The sequence below is a fragment of the Trachymyrmex cornetzi genome, unplaced genomic scaffold (assembly GCF_001594075.2).
Source record: "Trachymyrmex cornetzi isolate Tcor2-1 unplaced genomic scaffold, Tcor1.1 scaffold797, whole genome shotgun sequence".
Classification (NCBI taxonomy): domain Eukaryota; kingdom Metazoa; phylum Arthropoda; class Insecta; order Hymenoptera; family Formicidae; genus Trachymyrmex; species Trachymyrmex cornetzi.
In genome coordinates, this window is record NW_017300132.1 from 307389 (window position 1) to 329502 (window position 22114).

The 22114-nt window shown below is 33.6% G+C and overlaps 1 protein-coding gene across 5 annotated transcripts in view; it reads left to right on the plus strand.

Moving 5' to 3' along the window:
* LOC108768464 (glutamate receptor ionotropic, kainate 2) overlaps positions 1-22114 on the plus strand; it is a 141046-nt gene that overhangs the window by 73555 nt on the left and 45377 nt on the right. For all 5 annotated transcript variants that reach the window (XM_018518895.1, XM_018518897.1, XM_018518896.1 and 2 more), the window contains exon 8: positions 16792-16944. In XM_018518895.1, the coding sequence (XP_018374397.1) occupies positions 16792-16944 (153 nt within the window). The remainder of the gene's footprint in view (positions 1-16791; positions 16945-22114) is intronic.

Sequence of the window (22114 nt, forward strand, 5' to 3'; positions counted from 1 at the left end):
TAATCGTTTACGTAAAACTAAAAACAGGTTTACAACAATTACTGCCAGGTTTTTTAATATTTACATTCAATACGTAATAGATAAAAACAGATACTTCATCTAATAAACTCTTCATTTAATTACAATGTAACAAGTTATACTAAAATATCGTCCGTAAAAATAATATTTTATTTCCCTTATAAAATTTTGTTAAAAATATATCAATCATACAGTTTTTTCATTGAATTAATATTTTATGTTTACACAAAACGAAACGCGTGCTATTAACACGCAGATTTTTTTTGTTTATTGAGTTTATACTTTTCTGTGATTGATTTAATGCAAATCATCCGTTCTTGCATTGAAACCCACATAAATAAATCAATTTTCCAGACAGGTGATCTTACAATGAATTTTCACAAATATGTAGACGATTCGTATCACTGAACTGAAACGTATTCGCCTCTCTCTACAAATAGCGATTTTTCTTCGATTCTCAAGCAAAATATGTGATATATTTACAACAATGACGGAGGCGTATAATACGCGAAAACCGTTTGCGCAAAACATCTCTTCAAAATCGGTGCTAATAATTCAAATAAGATGGTACTATTTCTGAAATTTCTACGCCATGCCTTGAGCGCCTTTTTACAGTTATTATTATTTTTCACATTCTCAAATTTCGTTCTCCCAGTGAGGCTGCCGTTTCAGGAACACCGAAAGATTATTTGCATGTATAACAAAACCGAGAGGACGCTTTGACGGGTCGGAAAGAAAAGTACGATCTTTTGTCCGAACGACCATCACACGAAAGGATAAAGTTAACATTTCCTCGGAAAATGCATATTTCTTTTCGAAAAATATGCCAAGATATATCACTATTTCACTATCACTATAATGGAAACGATGGAAAATATGAAAGAAACTGATATTTTATTCAATGAATATTTGACATCATTTTTAAAATTATATCGATATCGCATTTTTATCTCTATTAATTTATTTAAAAAATGCAAAAAGAATTATTCTAATTAACAATTCATAATAAAAATTATTCGTGATTTATTTACAAAAAAAAGAGATGAAAATTTCTAGTAAATCCGAATAAATCCGAGTAAATCCCTCAATGTTCCATTTTTGAGATAATCGAAACACCCTTCCGTTCGCCGTATTTACAGCGAGGAGAGCGAATTATAAATAGACAATCTGAGATTCCAGATGCGATACTAAGATTAAAAAACTTGGCCACATTTACAATTCATGAGGGAATGTCCGGGTTTAAGTCCACGAGGAAAAGTGTTCTCTAATTACTTCCGCTACAACCGTTAACTTTTCGAGGCGGCACAATACAGAAGCGCGCATAATATTCGAATGTAATATACACTTTAAAAGCGGATTGCAAGACTTACTTACTTAAAAGCACTCAAGAAAAGCATCTTGATCCCGATAAATTACTTCTATATTTCACTCTTGCCACCGTTGCATTGCAGAAAACTTAAAGTTTTCCGCGGGAAATAGTGCTATCGGTTATCCAATTCTGGGACATTCAGTATTCAGGACTATGACTCTGCAATGGAATTTTTTGCGTTTATTGTTTGTCGGAATTTTGGACGCTAAAGCACCAGGATTACGAACAATTCCGGGACGGTTTAATTGCTTACAAAAATGTTATCAGGCATAGTCGTATCGGTGGATATCAACGAAACAACTCGAATTAACGTCTGCACTACACGTCTATGCTATTACCCAGGAGCATTGCCAGAGATAAGGGAAAGTAAGATTTAAGATGTGCTCGTGAAAATTCGAGCGAAAAACAGAGTCGAAGTCCAAGAATATTGCTTGAAAAATATTAAAATACTTTATCGCAATTTAAAATATTACAATTATATAATTATAAGTATAATGAGATAAAATCGCAGTAGATTTGTTTAATCCTTTAAACTGTTTAATTTTTAATTACTTTAAATTGCTTTTTTTGTATGGCATACTCTATTTTTTCCAATGCTTTTTCCATTATTTATAATTTTTTAACAATAAGCATATATACATTTATTTGATACAGTTATGTTCCTTAATGTTTAACGTTTTGATTGAAAAATTTTTCAACATAGTTCCCTTACTTCAAAAGTGATAGATACAACTCTAAAATTAAATTTTGTAGAAAATGGAAAAACTATTTTTAATTTAACAGAAAGTTCTTGATTAATTAAATAATGTCGACAAAAAGAATATACTCTTAGAAATATAATCAAACGTCATTTTTGTCATTTTTGTTTTACAAAAAAACCTTTGAAAAAAAACCATTCTTTTTAAGTTGTGATGATTTTGATATTCCACAAAATTAATAAATCCAGAATAAAATTCTCGAAAGTGACATAACTTGAAATATCACCAATACTAATAGTGATGAATTAATTGACTGTTCGAGCCGCGCTAGATATTATTTATTATTAGTAACTTCGTTAATAACTAAACAAAAATGACACAATTTTAAATGTATCATTCTTACACTGAGAAAAATGTCCGTTCAAAAAGTAAAAAACGGATATTTCCGATTGATTTTAATCGGATTTATAAGACTATCCGATCAAATTTTAAGACTATGCGATCGAATTTATCGGATAGTCCTATAAATCCGATAAATTTGATCGGATAGTTCTAAAATTTGATCGGATAGTCTTATAAATCCGATCAAAATCAATCGGGAATATCTGTTTGTTACTTTTTGAACGGATAAAGCCCGGAAATTTTTCTCAGTGTACAAAAGGCATTATGTGGTCTTTTCGAAAATCTTAAGAACGACATAAGTGCTATTTGACGGATGGAAGTTAAGTTTAGTTTACTTTTAATTTAATTGATAGAATAATCTGTAATTCATTCATGTAATAACTCGAAAATTACATTTTTTTTAGTTATGTCACTTTTGAAACAAGGGAGCGATATATACATTTTAATGAAATAAGCAATTTAATTGAATTAGATATAATATTAGCCATAATGTATATTAGACGTTTAAAGGTTAAATTTTATTATTTTATTAATATACTACACCTATACACACACCTAATCAGTCGTATTCACGCATGCATACATGAAGATATCAAAAGAAGCACAGAAGCTCTAGAATTCGCGACTGTTGTTATTATTTTATCTTGTTAGCGAAATGGGTGTTCGTGTTTTTCTAAGACTTCCTTTCGCTTTTAAAAATGATCTTTGCGTAATGTCGCGCGGGCAACAATTTTATGTTTCTCAAGATCTGTTCAACTTAATCACCAATCTTATTTGCAAAAAATTTAGTTTACTATTACACATCTTAATAATTCTTTTTACATGATCGTAATGACCTCAATATTTTTCAATACTGACACACAATTTCTAAGCAAACTAGAAACACATTTTTTCAGTATAATTAACATTTATGGTATGTTAAATTAACACTTATTTTTTTCATTCATCTTAGAATTTACATTTTAAAACATATTATTTTTATATTATCTGTTCACTTACAAATTATGTCATTTTAACATTAAGAAATATGCAATATCAGTTTAATACGAAATCTTTAAATGGTATAATTATGAATTAATAATTCTGTTGAATATGTTAAAATCAACACAAAATTTTGAGAAGGACGGGAGTCGACTTTTCCAATACAAATATAAAATATTTTTTACTGTGTAATTTTATCTCTGTACGATCAAGAATCAAAAATACTTTGGAATGTACGCTTCAAACATGAAACACAACTCATCGTTGCACTGCAAGTTTGAGAGCTTATCGACAACTTTCACGAGCTGCCTCCAGATAATATCTCCTGTTCGCTTTCAAGTGAATTGTCAAACGTCGCCCTATTGTCGAAGACAACCTGTTCGCGTCGTCGTCGCGTTGTGCCCATACCCCCGGACGCAAGCCGTGGTGAAATTACCTACAGCGGCTTTTGTTTCGACACGACTCCGAGCGTACATCGTTGCATCCCTCGTCACTCCTCTCTCGGCCAGTTCCGTTGCCACCGACATCAACCTCCACACCTGTCAGCTATCTCCTTCCTTTTCCACACCGCTAAACGACCGAGTTAGCTCCGACAAAGCCGCACAAAAAGCTCGGTCACAATCAACGCTCTGCGGAAGCAAAAGTGTAAAAGAAGAAAAAGGAAATAGAGCGCAGTTTAGGCGTTGGAGGTCGAGAGAAAGAAGTAGGCGGTTCTCCAGTAAGGGAGAGCAGTCGCTGAGATAAGCGGATGGCATACCTGGTTAACTTTTCCTTCAGACATACCGTGACTCAAGCTTCGACGGGGAAAATATAGACGTGGGTGGTTACACAAGAAGCGTGATGTAAGTAAGGTACGTAAACCGAGAGGCAGAGCGAGAGATCGACTCTCACCTGACAGAGACGAGTGAGACAAGAACGCCTGGATAAGAAGAAGCTTGTTACATCAACGTGGAAACCGCAGATGCATACTGATCGTGCGTCGACTACCAGCAACGCGCTTCCTCTCCCCCTTCTCGTTCGTTTTCCTTCCTTTCTTACCTCGTTCTCTCGACGAGAGAGGTAACAACCCCACGGAGGCGAGATGGACTTTTTCAGACTCGTCCACGGTTAAAAGCGCGAAGCAGGCGGATGCGAACCGCTAATGTTACGGCGTTAATGAGAAAGATCTACATCAAACCATGATGAAGAAACGCTCGGTAGGATATAGACACGTCTAATTGCGCGATTCGGAAAGCTTTAACGACTTTCGTCGATAAAAAGTAGGATATATATTTCATGGATATTAGTAACGCGATTTTGCAAATTTAAAGTTTGTGGAAGTTTTTTATCCGGAAATTTTATATGAAAAAATAAAATTTTCGAACATTAATAATTTGCGTATTTTTAAAATAATATACTATACGCTGAATAAACTAATTATTTTTTTTAATAAAAAAACGAGTTACGAAAGAAATTTTTTAATTTGCATGTTTTTAATTTATTTAACGATAAATTAAATAAATATAATATTTTTTACATATGAAATTCCTACTTAAAATATAACATTTAATAATTTTTTAATCAATAATTGTCATGTTCATAATACAAACGATTCACACAGAATAGGATTAATTACGATAAGTGAAAATATCCTCGCTTGGTCAGACAAATGAAAAAGCTGTACATTTATATATCACGAACGTATACAAAATGAGTAGTCATTAATTACTTAATAATTTTTACTTAATGCGGGGATTAATGAGAAAGGGAAGGAAGGACCCGGGCATAAAGATTTCTGTCTCTGTCTCATATTTCTCTTAACTCTTCTCCAATCCGCTTGGCCAATGAATCACTGAATCCCCTGCTCTGGTGGATAACCTTTGCTCTTAGTGCTATAAATCAGGCTATCTCGCACTCGAAAGGTTTTATTATTTTATTTGGCAACCGGGTTGTAGTCATACTAGGAAGGTAAGTTCTCCCGTGGCGACTGCAGCGGTCAGAAATATGGCTAGGACGACAGTGTTCTGGCTGAAACTTTTTTGAGAAAAATCTGCAGCGACGAGCCGCAAGAACTAACATATGTTTTACTAATCGTGAATATCTGTCGTAAAATATTATCCACCTATTAAACTATTCAAAAAATTTTTTTAATATTTGTAATAATTTTGTTAAATAAGATAATTAATAAAATAAAATAAAATAAAAAATAATTCTCTAAGTCTTTAGTTACTTTGTGAGGTAAAATAACTACATTTGTTAATTAATAAATAAAATAAAATAAAAAATAATTCTCTAAATCTTTAGATACTTTATGAGGTAAAAATAATTACATTTGTTAAAATGTATGAAGCAATTACCCAGGTAATAAAAGTTAATTTTTTCTAAAATCCTTTTTGTGCTGCAATATCATGTATGAGAACCTATGGATAAATGGAGTTGCGGTCCATAATCATAAATTATACCCGTTGCACGCTGAACTGTCAATATCAGGTGGATTACAAACAACCAATTTACAGCGATCGCTGCAAACAGCTTGACGTATTATTACGAGTCATTACGAAATGTGCCACGCGGTCAACGCGAATTTTCTTCACATAAAATACAGATGTTTATTATGGCGCATTACCCAACTAATTCTCCGCGCACAATTAATTGTGATTTGCAGTTCGATAATTCTCAATGGATTAATCGAAGTTTAATACGCCATAAAGTTTTCTGTCACGATATACACATATTACTGCAATAAAATTTTCGTTAAAAGCTACAAATAAAAAAATTGAAGTATACGAACGACCGGAAAAAATAAAATACATTTGAGACATTTAATGTAATAAAATAAAAAAATATCATAATTCGAGAAAGCGTTTATAAAATTAAATTTGAAAGAGATATAAAGTACCGAATATAAAATAAAATGTCAGAAATGTTGTAATGTTTAATTTTTTTAGATTCTTGTCTGAAAATAAAAAAAAACGTATCAAAATGTGTCATAGGATCTATTACTTTCTTTTTTATATCAAAGTAAACATAGCCAATCTTGACTTATAATATTATATGTACCGTGATTTTTTCTCATAAAAAAATAATGTCTCAAACGTAGCTCTTGATTTATTATTTTCTTCTCTCGCTCTTTCACTCTTTTTCTATTACATACATATTTACACACAATATTGCAACATAAAATTGAAAAATTATCAAATTGAAAACACTCTCCATTATGGTGTTCATTGGTTTACGAAATATTATACAAAATACTTTACTGTAAAAAAATTGTATCGGTGTGCTTTTTCTTTTTTATAATTCTTTATTGCGCATATAAAAGAGGAGGACTAATAAAAGAGAAAGACAAAATGAAAGAGGATTCAAAATAATATCAAAATTTAATCTTTAAAAAATTTAAGGTTCTTAAAATCTTTGCGAGATAAAGAGTTCAATGATACACATTATCGAGGACAGTTTAGAGGTGGAGGAGGTTAAACACAGGGTATTGTAAGCTTAACTAATCCTGCCACAAATATCGACAGATCTTTAATAATAGGATAATAACTTCTATGCTCTGTGATAAATTATTTATTGGAATTATGATCAAGATAAGTTAAAGATTAATCCTGAGAATGCAGTGGACAGTCTTAGATTTAAACAAATCGGATCCCAGCCTGAGTCAGTGGCATGTAGGATAAGGACCATAACCATTTCTCTTTCCGTTATCCGGCTGCACAAGAGCGGCGCTTGCCACCACGTGGAAGATTGGTTAAGCTAGCGACTTCATAAAGAAATTTCTATTTGCCAAACAGGCCGGCGGAATGGAAGAAATTCACGTCGCGGAATCCCGCGACATAAAGCAAGATTTGTTTCAGAATCCGCGCTCCGAGCGGTATTTATTTCAATTATGTCAGGATAAAAGGAAAGCATTTATCTTCATAACGAGAATTTTTCGGAACGGGATTCCGTATAAATGGACTTAGGTACTTAAAAAGATCTCCTCGAAGGTAAAATTTACGATGAGTGAAAATACGTGTATCGCGATCAATGTCTATTCGTGAATTTTGGGTTTATAAATATTAGATACTTATTATCAGATAAGTAAACTGATGACACATTGAAGACGTAATATCATCTCATGATTAGATTTATGATCTTATATAGATTGGAATTATTTTTATGTTTATAATTTTATCTAGACTGTGTTCAACTTCCTACTCGAGTGCCACCCAGATATCATTTATTCTTGTTTATCGAACATTAATATAACATGACACCTGGGAAACATTCGGATGGGAATCTACGTCCCAGAATAGATCTCCAAAATTATTATTAATTACAACGGTGTTCACAGTGGCAAAAAATGTTTAACTTCCGCCAAATTAATTTGTCATCTACAAGCTATTCAGATTCCTCACCTGTAACATTTCTGACCCAACTGAGAAAGGTGAAGATTTCGCTTGCTAGACAGCAAGTAGTTTGACACAGCATTTCCATTTCGCTTTAAATGCTAATGAACAGGCCGATTCTGAGACCGGACCAAAGTCGTGATGTGGACTCGTCGTTTGTCGTGAGGTCAAACGCGCGTTTCAAGAAAGAGACAGACCGAACAAATTACAGACCTTTTTGAACTAATTCTACGACGCGATTATCCGGATTAGGGTTGAATCGTGGATTAGGAGACATCAAAGTTTCGGTTTCCTTGCCGAACGCACGACAGCTTACGAGAGCCAATGAATGTCCAATGGCTAACCACCGATTCATCCGGACAAGACTTAAGTCTGGCACAGGCGGACGGCTGGTGTATGCGACCATGCCAGTTTCTTCATTATTCACGCGAGATTGCCAATTTCCAGAACGTCAGGATGCTCAACCGATGAAAGCTATCCGTTCAATCTCACGCGGTCGCTTGTACTGGCCAAATACGACGTCGAATATAGTGTAGCGTCATCATGGGCACATGTATGGGAGTTTTCTGAAAATAAATGCATTTATTGCGGAGAAAACTTTAAAAGTTTTACTGTGATGTTTGTAGAAATTTATGAAATTGATTCAAATTGAGATTTGCATCACAACTTTTTTTAATTACGGACCGTTTTATAAATATGGAATCTAATAGTACAGTTATTGGTTAATACTTTGAATAAAATACGATTGGGAAATGGGATAATGAAATTAGTATCCATTTGGAGATACAAATAATGTTAGTAGAGGTACATGTTTTGTTTGCAACAAATATACATTCGAACAATATATACTACATTGAGAACATTTTTAAAACGACTATCACAATTTTAAAGAGCGTTTCCATGTTTAATGTACTGCAATCAGATTATCTGAATGCCAAGGGCAAATTTTATTAGGCGTGGTATATGTTACTTAGCGTGTGAATGCAGTTCGTGCAATTTTGTTGAGTGACATCAATGAATTTCGTCGGTTATTATGCATCCAAAGAATGTGAAGCTTCAAATTGCCTCAATGCACATTTGAGTTAAATACTATTAGGCAAAGCCAGGCTGCCATTCCTGTCCGTTGGTTAAATTCTGGCTAATTAAAAGCACGCTCCAATTAGCTCCGTATAACTAGAGTGTATTCACGGTGCAACAACTATCGCAACTTCCATCCAACTAAGAGATTTCTGATAATACGCGTGAGCTCGTCCACCTCATTTTCATCCCGACATGGCATAATAAGGCGTAAGCGCTGTGATAGGAAACACAGTGAACCGTACTCAATTTTAATTAAATTAAACAAATTTCGAACAAACCGGTAACCCCCAGATTAAACAGTGACAGGTTCGCCATGGAAAATTTTTGTTTCTACTGCTTTTGGAATTACACGATTCTTTGTTATAATTAATTACAGTTAACATTAAATTAAACACGTAGTTTTTTTTTTAATCTATTAAAAAGACCATCTCTTATTTCTTATTTAATTACTAATTTAAAAATAGAATTGAAATTGAGAATGATTTATTTTTTAAGCTTAATGAAAAAATACATGGAAAAGTTCTATTAATACAATTCAGTCTCTTTATAAATTGAAAATTAAAAATTTTTAACTAAAATAGGAATTTTACGCGTTCGCGATTGAAATCGTGTCAGCGTACCGCATGAATAAAATTCTGTTAAACGGTAATCACAATAATTCACTCAATTTCGCTCAAAGAGGGTGAAATTGAATGCGTATCCCGCGCTGTAGAAAAAAGAATTAAATGCACAGCATGCGAAGCGATCATGCTCGATGCCGCTCGTCGGCGGATGTTCCGAGCGATCTTTTTCGATGGGAGGGAAACGCTTTATTGGGTTGTCGGATCTCATGAGGCTCCACGATAAAATGTTTTGATATCAGCGGGAGCTGCCGCAATCGATACAATCGACGCGTACGGTTCCGTGCACCTCCGGCTATCCGGATCACTGAAGCAGGGGAAAAAAGTGATAACCGTGTCTATCGCCGGCTATTAATTTCTCCCGGTTTCCGAATTCACTCGGTGCGACGGACACGTTGAACGCAATTTTTCCACGACGCGGACATGGACGCACGCACGCACGCACCTGCAGAACGCAATTGCGTTGCAGTGGGTATTCCGCGAATGTACGACTCGCGAATTTTGACGGTATGTGAATTACAGTTAACGTTGCAGTCGTTTTGCGAAGCTTGCTTTAATAATATGGAGAACAGATGTCGATACCGTCAAATGGCGACACTGTTCTCCATTGCGGGAGGAATATAATTGAGAAAAATATATTTAAACACACACGCAATAGAAAAATTTTTTTAATCAAGAATAATTTATAATAAAAAGAAATATATTCGACATAAATAAGCGAAAAAGGTCATGTTTGATTAAAGATGATCTTGGTGTTTAATCATATTTTTTATATAAATTTTATAATTTTCAGTTCAAGAAAATTGTGCGCCGATTATTTATCGGTCGTAAAATATAATCCTAAATATAAACTCTGAAGCTGGAGTAATATTACGAATTAGATTGACAACAATTTAATAATAGTTATGTTAATGAATATCTTTAAAATACTGTAAAGAATTTATTGTGAAAAATATCGTCTTAACCAGAATTTAAACTTGGATAAATATATTCGAGTTTTAAACTATATCATATTAATATTATTAAGAAAATTCTTTGCACGTAAACAAGACTAAGGCCCGGTTGCACCAACGTTATTTTAATTTTAAGCGAGGCTTAAAATTCTCTTTGTCCCTGTCTCTTTTCGGTTTTAAAACGAGATAAAGAAAGGTTTAAGTTTCACTTAAAATCAAAGTAACATTGGTGCAACCGGGTCCAAGTAATTCCGCGATAAGTAACGATGAAAAAAAATCAATAAACGATAATTGATTCGATTATTCCAAGATTAATATTACTAAATATTTAAAAATCATATTTTTATTTTACTTCGGTATTATTGATATCATTGAGACGTTGGCTAATTATGCGCCGCCAAATTTTAACAAATTACACAAAATCGCATGTTTTATTCCTTACCATCAAATACAAAAAAGTTATAATAGCTCGGTTATTCCACAGTTATTGCGACAAGCGACTTCTGCCCTGTGTTGGTTTATGAGTTTCCGTTCCGTCAATACCGTTTGGTTTTGGCGATGAATCGAGCCAGTCACGTGCCATCAATTAAAACTCGTCGTTTCCGGCCCTATGTACGATTTCATTATTTCTGCCGATCACAATTTGAAAAAATATCCGTATGTACCATTGCTCCGCATATCGTTGTTATTCTGTTTGCACGTCATTGCGTTTTGGACCATGTTGTCCGACCGAGTGTGGCAACTGGAAAAATGTATTTGTACAAATTGCCATTTCGCAGACGTGCGCGATTTCGTACTTGTCTGTATTTTGTACGTGATCGTCATGATACAACGGAATACAAATTCAATAACAGGACATTTTGTGCAGTTTGATTAAAGACACGTTATAAAAATGGACAAGCAGTCCAATTGAGACTGTCAGTGTTAAATACAAATATCTTGAAAAAGTTAACCTTTCAACTAGAAATGCTCGATAATATAGAAAAAATTCTCTTCGTATTTTCGTTCCAGATATCGCAAATTTTCTTACATTAATTACATTAGTGTTGTTATAAAATTACAAATACAGCAGCCAGCCTTATTTTGAATTCAGTAACCTACGAGCAATCGCGAGCTTTATCGATCTCTCGCGCATCGTCGCCTCGACGCGTCGCGCTGGCCGATCAGCGAATGAGTGCAGCGATCGGAAAAATTCGGAAATTTATTCACTCGTATATAACGATCATTTTACTGACGGACGCATTATTCTACGCACACCTGTCACTCCGTGTGCTGTTTGCGCACGACGATCCTGTGGCTTTACAACTCAATACCGCACGCATCGGATATTATTTCAATAAACAAAAACCCGCGTATGTGTTGAATCGCGTTACAACAAGGATACGATTTTATCTTGCACGAATTATTCGTGTTACATCCATAATCATAGATCGGAATTTTCGCGGTATGAGATATGTAATAATGAACGAAATTTCATAGAGTAAGGATCGTTAATTGATTGATGTGCATGTAATCATTTCAGTTGCCTAGAAAGCCATCAATTTGCACTAGCATTAATATCTGCAAAAATTGATGTTATCTAATGCAAACATTAACAGAGTATAAGTAATTTACGTTATTATATCCTCGGATATCTTCATCGACAGAAACGTCTCATGATACTTCAACGTATACGCGTTTTAAAGTGATTTTTCTCGTTAACGTTAATTGATGAAAGATAGAAATAATAGACAATAGAAATTGACTGAAATCTCTTTATGAAGAGATCAATACTTATATATATAGCTTGCCTGCGCATTAATGAAAGGTTTTTCGGGTTTAATATGTAGGACTGATGTGTGATTTTGCTTTCACCAAGATTGGTAAAAATTAGCGATATGTATTGTTTCTTCATTAATTCATACAAGAATGTGGATGTTTTCTATTTCAGATACTTATATTATAATATAAGTAAAAACTTTATAAATATTTTATAAGATTTACCTTATTTTATTCTAGTTAATTATAATGTAATATTAAAATAAATCCAATATTCCATTTCAAAAATATAATGAAAAAATATTAAATAGTTATTAAAAGATAGAGAAATAATATTGATTCCGAATCAACTCTTGGGGGAATTTCCAAACCACAAATCATTTGCTTTGCTCACTAAAGAATGTTTGCTTGTACTGAAAGAATTTTAGGAATTTCTCACCGCTGTGTAACGAATCCGATCATTTCCCAGGCAAATCTGCAAGTTTCTGGTCTTTTAGAACAACATACTCTTGCTACCGCAAAAAAAGCAACGAGAGTGTAACTGCCCGCAGTTAACTCGTAAGCTATTTCAGACAGATTTCAAGTTCGCCGTGAGATGAGATTTACGTCTACAAATAGTTTGTTGGAGCTTTATTGTTTGCCTCAGGCAGAGGTAAGACAAGCCGGATATGCTCATACCCACCTGAGTCACACTCGCTTCATCCTGTCGTGCTCGTGCGTTTGTGTATCCTGCCGCATAAATTACGTTAGCGCCAGTTCATCAACTTTCACGCGAATGAACAAACTTTCCGGCGAATTCTCATTCCAGATTATTACTGCCCCGCGCATCACTGGAGGTTTTAGCGTAATTGTAAAACCGCAACGCGCTTGACATCGATAATTTGTAAACTAATATTGAACAAAATTGCACGCGTAACTTTTTACTCATCTCATATAATAGTTCGCGAATTATTGTAAATGTTTCATTACTAAGCTTAAATATCTCATGATTAATAAGAGTATTAGTTTTAATAATTCAATTATTAATAATTCATAAGTTAATAATTTAATTATTAACAATTCATAATTTAATAATTCAATTATTTAAACATAATGATATAAGCATATTAAGGATGCGAACCATTTTGAATTAATGGTATATTAAAATTCTCGTTAAACTCCATGAAAGTAATTATAAATGTTCTAAAATCTCATTTTCGAAAATAATTTCTGAGAAATTGTATAATTCTATCCATAGTTTCTTTTGATTAAGTTAACTAATACTTTGAAGAAGTCACGGTAAATCCAAATAATCTTAGCATAATATAAATAATAAAAGTACCACCTTTCAGTTAGGTATCTATCGGGTTCTTAATTCTCTGGGGATGCAGCATGAGAAAGCTTTACTGTTCATCGAAAAGCTCTTCTCGGTGTTCGAAAAACTACATTACGAAGATATTGCTTACACGCGATCACAATGTCACTTTCTTTATTTGTACTGAAATACATTGCTCGACAACTTATCAATTATATCGAGAGTATTTTCTGCCGAGGAAAAATTTTATCCTGGAGATTTAAAAAATTTCTGTTCGAGAATCAAAATATTGTCGGAACTCTTTCATTTTATTTTTCGTTTCATCGCTTCGAGCGTTGAGAACAATAGTCAGCATTTTCAAGGAGCTATCCAGAACTTTAAAGAAAATGCCAAGAAAGATCCGTGAAAAACTTGCCACTCGTGGAAAACTGAGGAAACCCGAAATGAGAACATTGGAGTTGGTTAAAATTTGGAAAAGTTGATTAGTCGCGGTAAATTCGCGTGTCATCAACGTAAACACAATATTGGATCAACGTACGGGAAGGTGCGGGGACACGTCGCACTTTAGCCCATGGCAAACAAAGCTCCTTCACAACCTACTCGTCTAACAGAAAGGGCGAGCATATAGCGAGTGATGAAGAGACGTACAAGACTAAGCACGGGCGCCGGTCGTTTCCTGGATGCTTCCGCGTGTTTGTCCGCCTCAAATACGTGCCTTCCAGGACGCGCGGTGTAAGGAAGGTGTAGGGAAAGGGAAGGAAATGAAGACGAGAAGCGGTCGCGAGCGGAATGGTCGCGTCGTGCTTAGCATCCTTTCACGACTCTGAAATACGAGTGAAATCAATTCGCGACGTGACTACCTCGCATTGATCGCTACCATCAGAAGCTCCCACTAAAAATGTCCCGGAAACTAACAGTCCCTCCCACATCGTGATTGTAGTGAAATTTTGACGTTTTATGATCGGTACATTGTTAAATTTATTATGTCAAATTATGTACAAAAAGCTTTTCACGGATCTTTCCTGGTATTTTCTTTAAAGTTCTGGATAGCTCCTTGAAAATACCCAACTGGAATTATTTTTAATTATTTCTATGAGTCGTCACTACTCTTCTAATATGTCATTAATTTAACTAAAACAATAGAGTTAAACGACATAACTCAAAAAATATATTAAATTTGATTTACACAATCAAGTTCTCACAGTCTTTTATTTACTAAGGACATACGTTAATGTGAATGTCATTTATTTTTGAAACTAAAAAATTCTACTACAGAAACGGATTGATTTATATTTTGACACTCATGGAAGTTAAAAATAACAAAATGTTACTTAGTACAAAAGGTTGAGTTAACATTTTACTTACTATTGTTTTTTTATATTGAACAATATTATTAGCAATTTTTCGCTAATTATAAACTGATACCTGCTCGAATAACCTTTTGTTTGTTGGTTTTCATAAATGTTATTACGAATGATTTAATTACAATGATTTTTAAGCCATTTATTTGTTGATAAGTAAATCTTCATTATTATTATTTATTTTTATTGGTAGATATTATTATTCTTCCATTGTAACGCATAACGAAATGCAATTGCTAGAGTAATAGAAATATATTATTACAATTTAGTATTCAATGTGAAAAGCACGCATTATTAATATTTCGATATTGGATTTTAATAATACTACTACACAATAAATACTAATAATTTCTGTGAAACGCGAATAGATAATGAGCGTAACACAGCTTTGATCATGTTGCCCGTTCTTGCATTAAATTTACTCTTTGATAAAAAAGTTATGCACAAGTCTAGACGTTAGAATCGTTTTTTAATGACGGTAATATATACGGTGTCGGATACATGTAGAATCTTTCTTTTAAATCTCTCAAGAAGAATCGAAATAGTTATAATAATAATAATAATAATAATATAGAGGTTTTAAGATACGCTGGCCTTATAATGCGTTATAGAACATTTTTTGTAATATATTGGATTTATTAAATTTTATTTAATATTTTATAACATCCTTTTCTTACATTATTATATTATGGTTAACAACCATAATTTATTTTGTCGTATCTGTCACCATACCCGAGATATTTTTGTTTAGATTTATGCGTAACATATTTGTCAAAAGAATGTATTTCACTTACAAAAAGATACATGATATAATTATTATGGCAAACTTTGTAGTTAATAATAATTTGCGATATATACAGTCATGAAACTAATTGTTTCGATAACATGCCGTTATATTAATAATTTCTTCAGCCTATTATTCAAACTAATATGAAAATACTAGTTCTACAATTAATCATCTAAATAAATATAAACTGTTAATCTATTAATGCTATAATGCGTGCGTGGAATCATAATTTTTAACGTACGGAAGACAGTTTGAAGAAATTATCGATATAAAAATGGTGCATTAGTTTTATAACTATATATATTTTTTGTTGTAAAAATGATTTTTTCCGGCGACTATTGTATATGTAACTATACAATTGAAGAGAAAAAGAAGGAAAAAAGAAGCAAAGCAATTCACGGTAAAAAAAAGTGATCAACGAATTTTCGACGAGACAAGAATAAATAACGTGTGAACGAAATTAATTCATGCAACGCCGCCATCAAATCTTCCGTAGTCTCTTCTCACTGAATATTACATTTTCCGTCGACGTTTCCGGCGAGAACGCGACGTCGTCGTGACGACTAGATTAGAACTGGCGCGTAACTTCGACACGGCAACGTACCATGAATTTCATAATTCATGGAAATAAACGCACACACGTGACTAATAGCGTTACAATTAATAACCGGAGCATTTCGCTACGTGCTGCACATAATTCGCGCCCGTTTGCTTTTCGAAAATCCTTTTGCATTCTCACATTTCACTCGCTTTACGTTCAATTAATTGTATTTGTTTATAAGTGATGTGTGTTTAATTAGTTGAAATTGCTATTAATAATTAACATTTCTGTCTCAAATTATTGTGATTTTACATTTTTCAATTAAATACATCATATTAAAAAAACGTTTCCAGAATGTTTCTCTTACATTTATTATTGTTAATAATTAAATAAAATTTTTTTTTTGGAGATGTTTGTAAGTTGCTTCAAGATCTTAAGCAAAATAATTCCATTAAAACTTTAATTAATAGCGCTAGAAATATTCGTACTTTTAAGTTACATGCTTTGTATATCGGGTGAGCATTAGCAGTGAATAAAGCTAAGATTCATATTTTTGCAGGCCGAACCAGCGTTAATATATGACAGTGTACAGGTGTTCGCGGTAGGATTACGTACCTTAGAGCAATCCCATGCCTTAAGGCCCGCCAATATTTCCTGCGAGCTCGAGCACCCCTGGGATGGCGGCTTGTCTCTTACCAACTATATCAACTCGGTAAGCTTCCCTCTTTTGCATTTCTCTACACCAGTATAGGTGTATATTACGTAAATTACATATAATACCAACTTTGAACTATTTGGATTATATCGGGCAGCATATACTTGGATTACTTGTATAAAACAGGTAACTGAACGAGTATAGCGCAATAATCGTCATTAATAAAATTAGATGACAACATGCAAAGTATACAATTTTGTATAAGTGTATTTAATATCAATGTTACTATTTATTTTCATAAACTCACATTTGAAATATTGCAGAAATTTGCATTGTTTTTATGACAGAGACCGATGCTTATTTGCACCGTAAGACCGTGACGTTCTCGCCGTAAATATACCCACGGGACGTATTTTAATTTTTCATAACACCGTCCCCACATATATTCTCCACAATGTCGTAGCATCGCCACCTGCCTCTCGACTTTTCCCGAGAATAGGCATTGTCGAAGGAGAGCAAATCTGCGCCGGGAAGCTCCATCGTTGCTCTTTAACAGCATCACTTGCCAGATTCGCCTCGAGAGACAACCCCAAGGGGAAAGAAACGTGCTGCGATGGCTTACCGTAAATTACGGCTGCTAAGATCTGGCCGGCGTCCAAAATAAACGATATCCGATATAATAGCAAGCGCTCGTTTCCGCTCGATTTGTACAAATATTTAACCTGACGCAGAAAAAACCATCAGATTTGTATGCGTTGTATGCGTGCTATGCACATGAAATTCGAATGAATCTCATTAAAAATTTGTTGTTTATATCTTATTATTCATATTACTATCTTACAGTTAAAATATTGTAGAGATATATTTTTATAATTTCAAATGCGTTAATATCTTTATATGAGACTTCGAACTTTCATCATATCATTTCAGCTCATGTTATTTTCTCGGACTGTTAATACTCTGATGAGGTGTTTCTAATAATAATAGTGCTTCAAAGAGAGCATCCAGCAGCTAAATATTTGTACGAATATAGGAGAAAACACGTTTCAATAAATTTCAATCAACGTTTTGCGCGTGAGCGTATGTCGCTCGTACGAGACACCGCGCTACTAACGCGAGCGTATAGCAGCGCGACGGATAAATTGTTTAATACCATGATGGACGATTCCAAAGCTGTCACAAGCAGGAGCCACAAATCCTTCCGTGATGTTGTACTTCCCCTTTTCAACCTGTACGACATTCTTCCTGTTCCCGTGTCCGACAAGGTACGATACCCGGCTGCAGTATTTCAGGATTGATATCCACTAGAAATAGAAAGAAAATCGTGATATTGTTCTTTTATAAAATATACACGCACGTTATATACAAGAAATATAAAAATTATATTTTATAATTATAAGTTGCTTTTATTTTACCATTTATTAATTTATTATTTTCCTCGAGGAAGATTTGTTATTTATTATTTTTTACATATTTTATACATAATATATTTTATAAAAGAAAGAGAAAACAATATCTCTAAATTCTTTTTCTTCTGTTTCTAATTGATATTGATTGTGAAATACTACGATGGAATACGTACGTACACTATACATGAAACATTTCTAATTTTTTAATGTATTACTTCTTATATCTTGCGTGCAAAAATTTCCAGTCAGATGGATTTTTCATGTTTTCTTTCAAAAGCGAAGACCAATGGAATTTGATTAGTATTGTATGTAAGAGAGTGCGTTCTTTTTAAAAAAATATAAGAAATGTAATTATTTATTACTGAAAATGTATTTCTTTAAGGCATTATTGAACTGGCTGAAAGAGTTGGTTCGGTGTTAAGAATAATGTTATGTATAGGAATATCTTCAAATTTTTTGTTATTTACTATTATATGTTAAAAGAAAAATGCCATAAAATGAATATTTTAGCATAACGATTCTCACTACCTTAAAGATAGTCAATGAGAGAGAGAGAGAGAGAGAGAGAGAGAGAGAGAGAGAGAGAGAGAATAATTGTCTTCAAATAATATAAAATCTTAGGCACTGATCTTTCCAATCCCCGGATCTGAATTCAATCTAGTATTTATGAGAAGAACTAAATCGTTGCAAGACTTCACAAATATGCAAATTCAAAGAAGACCGACAAGTTTTAACGGAAAAATGAAATCAGATCAGAACCACATAATTATATTACGCATTTGAATATATTCTTCGTCGTTATATCGTTATTAGGGTAAACTCGGGTATGATGGCCATAGTTTTTTAAAATGCAAAAAACATACATTTATTCTTGTTACTTTTTAACAATATTTGGGATATTACTTTCACTGAAGCTTAAAGTAACAAATACTATCGAAATTAAAGAGAAAATACTTACCAGAACTTTAATTTGATCAAAATATTACAAAGTATGCATTGGTCATCTTATCTGATTTTTAAGGAAAAGATGGCCATGATATTAAGAAAGATAGCCATAGTATTTATGAATAAATAGTGAAAATAAAAGTATTAATTATAGGTCACATTGCAATTTACATACCTTTATTCTGTATGTAATGTTGATTATGGCAGCTTAACTGTAATTTATTAGGCATTATAACAGTTTTTAGCAGGCACGTGCAAAACTTTGTAGATAGTCGAAAGAAAAAATATTAGATAATATTTATAATATTGTTATTTTGAACAGTGTACTCATATGAACTACTGTAAATATTGATTATCTTTAAGAATGACTATAAAAATGCACTATTTATCAATTATTGGAGAAATGGCCTATGGCCATCTTTTCCGTATGGCCTAGTTTACCCTATTGTAAAAAACAAATTTTAGTGGAGGAATTCTATTAACGGTATATATTGAAACATTATGAAATTACAATATTAGCAGTAAAATGTTAATTAAAACATTACAAAAGTAATATCATATGAATTATTGCGTTTATTTGCCTTGCAAAACATTGGTCGGATACTTTGGAACGTTAATTAAATAAGCTTTTAAATAAATATATACATCCAGTAATAAATATCCAGTAATAAATAGTATTCATTTTTATATTTTGTTAAATGACATATCCAATATTAGTCAAAATTCCTTTGGTCTTTACTTTTGATTTAAAAGAAAATGTGAAAGATCTATTTGAGATTTAGCACGCTGTTGTATATTTCACGCAACTTTTGTGTAGAAATATTTATAGTAATTTCGCAACCGATCTCAAAAAGTACACAAACGTGCACCGATGGAATCTCTTTTACACACGTTTGAGCCAGTTTCCATCACGATTCGGTGACCCTTCGTTAAGCAGAAAGTCTGTATTGCTATATATCTGAACCGGCGCATAGAGTTCAATTTTCCCGAATTGTACAGAGACTTTCGTAACCCGGCGCGTACGTGACTTTCACGTTGCTTGTTAGGAAATAAAAAGTTCGTACGGTAAATGCACCGACACGAGAGACCATTGGAGAATTTGAACACGGCTGAAGCAGGAAGAGGCATGAGAAAAGTGAAAGAAACAAAGATAGACATCGAAGAGAAAGAGAGGAAAAGGGCGAAAACTAGCGTTGCGCACTTTCGCAGTAGGAAACTACAAGAGTAATAAAAATCGCGCCAGTATCACCTTATATATACCGGGGAAGAAAATGGTAACCGTTAGTGTCTGCATGTTTTTGTTAAGGAAATATCTTTTGCGAGAATTAGTTAAAGCGCTCGCAGAGATAGCAGGAGGAAACTCGCGCGTGCGACGAACCCTGGTTACAGAACTAAACCAACCATCGCGCCGCTTTAAGAGCAGAACAAACATCGCGTATACCTTGCTTGTCATCCCACAAACGAAATAACATCGCATACTTCGGGTGCAGCAGACAATACGACCGTCCGCATTTGCTTTGCAGCGTCTTCTCGCTATGTGCATTCATAATTTGTTAAGTTTACCTTCTTTAGCTTCCCTTTAGCTACTAGTCGTCAACTTTAATCGTCTTCAGCAAGGAAAGCCTGAGGGTTAAAGCTCCACTGTCCATAATATCTCGTCCCTCCGATTTCCCTCCTCTCGCTCTCGAACGAATGCGCCGATTATACCCGCGTGCGATCATTAATTAAATAGCGCCATAGAGATTCCAATATCAGTCGAAGGGCTCTAATCAACTTGGGGATATTTGTGCCACCGTCTCCTGCCGACGCTGGAATTCCTGCACGTCCAGTCCGACGTGCCGACGCAGTTTAGATTATGACACCGAATATGTCGAAAGTGAATTAATGACGCCGCGCCTAGCATTGGAATACATATCCATCTTATGATGCACAGAGACCAATAAATATCATCTGGTTCGCGATATGCCTCGTACGTGCGGCATACAACAATCAGCTGATTACACATGTGCACATAAATACGATGTTGTTTGTGATATATATTTGTGCTTGCTCCTGCGATATATAGCAGAATGCAATACAAGTGGCAATAGATAAACGAGCACCATTCTCTAATAATTATACGATAGTATATACTGAAGATGGTTCAAAATAAACCGAAACGTATATCCCAATATTTGTTTAAATAGAGGAGAAGGTGATATTTTATGGCCAGTGTATATATTGTGGTCTCCCTTAATATCTCCGCTATTATATAACTAATCCTTATGATTATTTATGAAATTATTTGTTCAGTAGCTCGCTGTTACCATGATACTAATGGTATATACCACTACTTAATAACCAGCACTTATTATAACGCATTTTTAATTTCAAATATTTTGAAACGTTTCTGAGGTACATTTTAGCATTTAATTACACCTAGTTCCTCATTTTTCTTATACTTGAGTATATTACACGAATATATGTATTTTTGAGTGTGTTGTTTGCTATTTAACATTTTATTTGACTGTATATTTTTTGAGCTATGCAAATTTAAACAATAGCGTGGCATTTTGCTAATGTGGCCCTCTATGGGTATTGACTCACGGCATCTTTTTTGAGGTTTTTATATCAAAATATAATTATTTGATAATCGATTGTAGCTCTACTATTAATCTATAGTTTATATTATGTGTACCATTTTTAGTGTTGAGATTTTTAGTACTGAGCAGTTTATATGCAGAAGTTATGTGAATATATATTTATTTGCATACATTTTTTAATGTTTTACTTTTTTGTTAATTTTGTAACCAAATACTGTTTTCTAAACAAAATTAATTTTTTAAGGCTATTTTTATGGAAGGCTACATTACCATCCGTGTTTTTTTTACGAG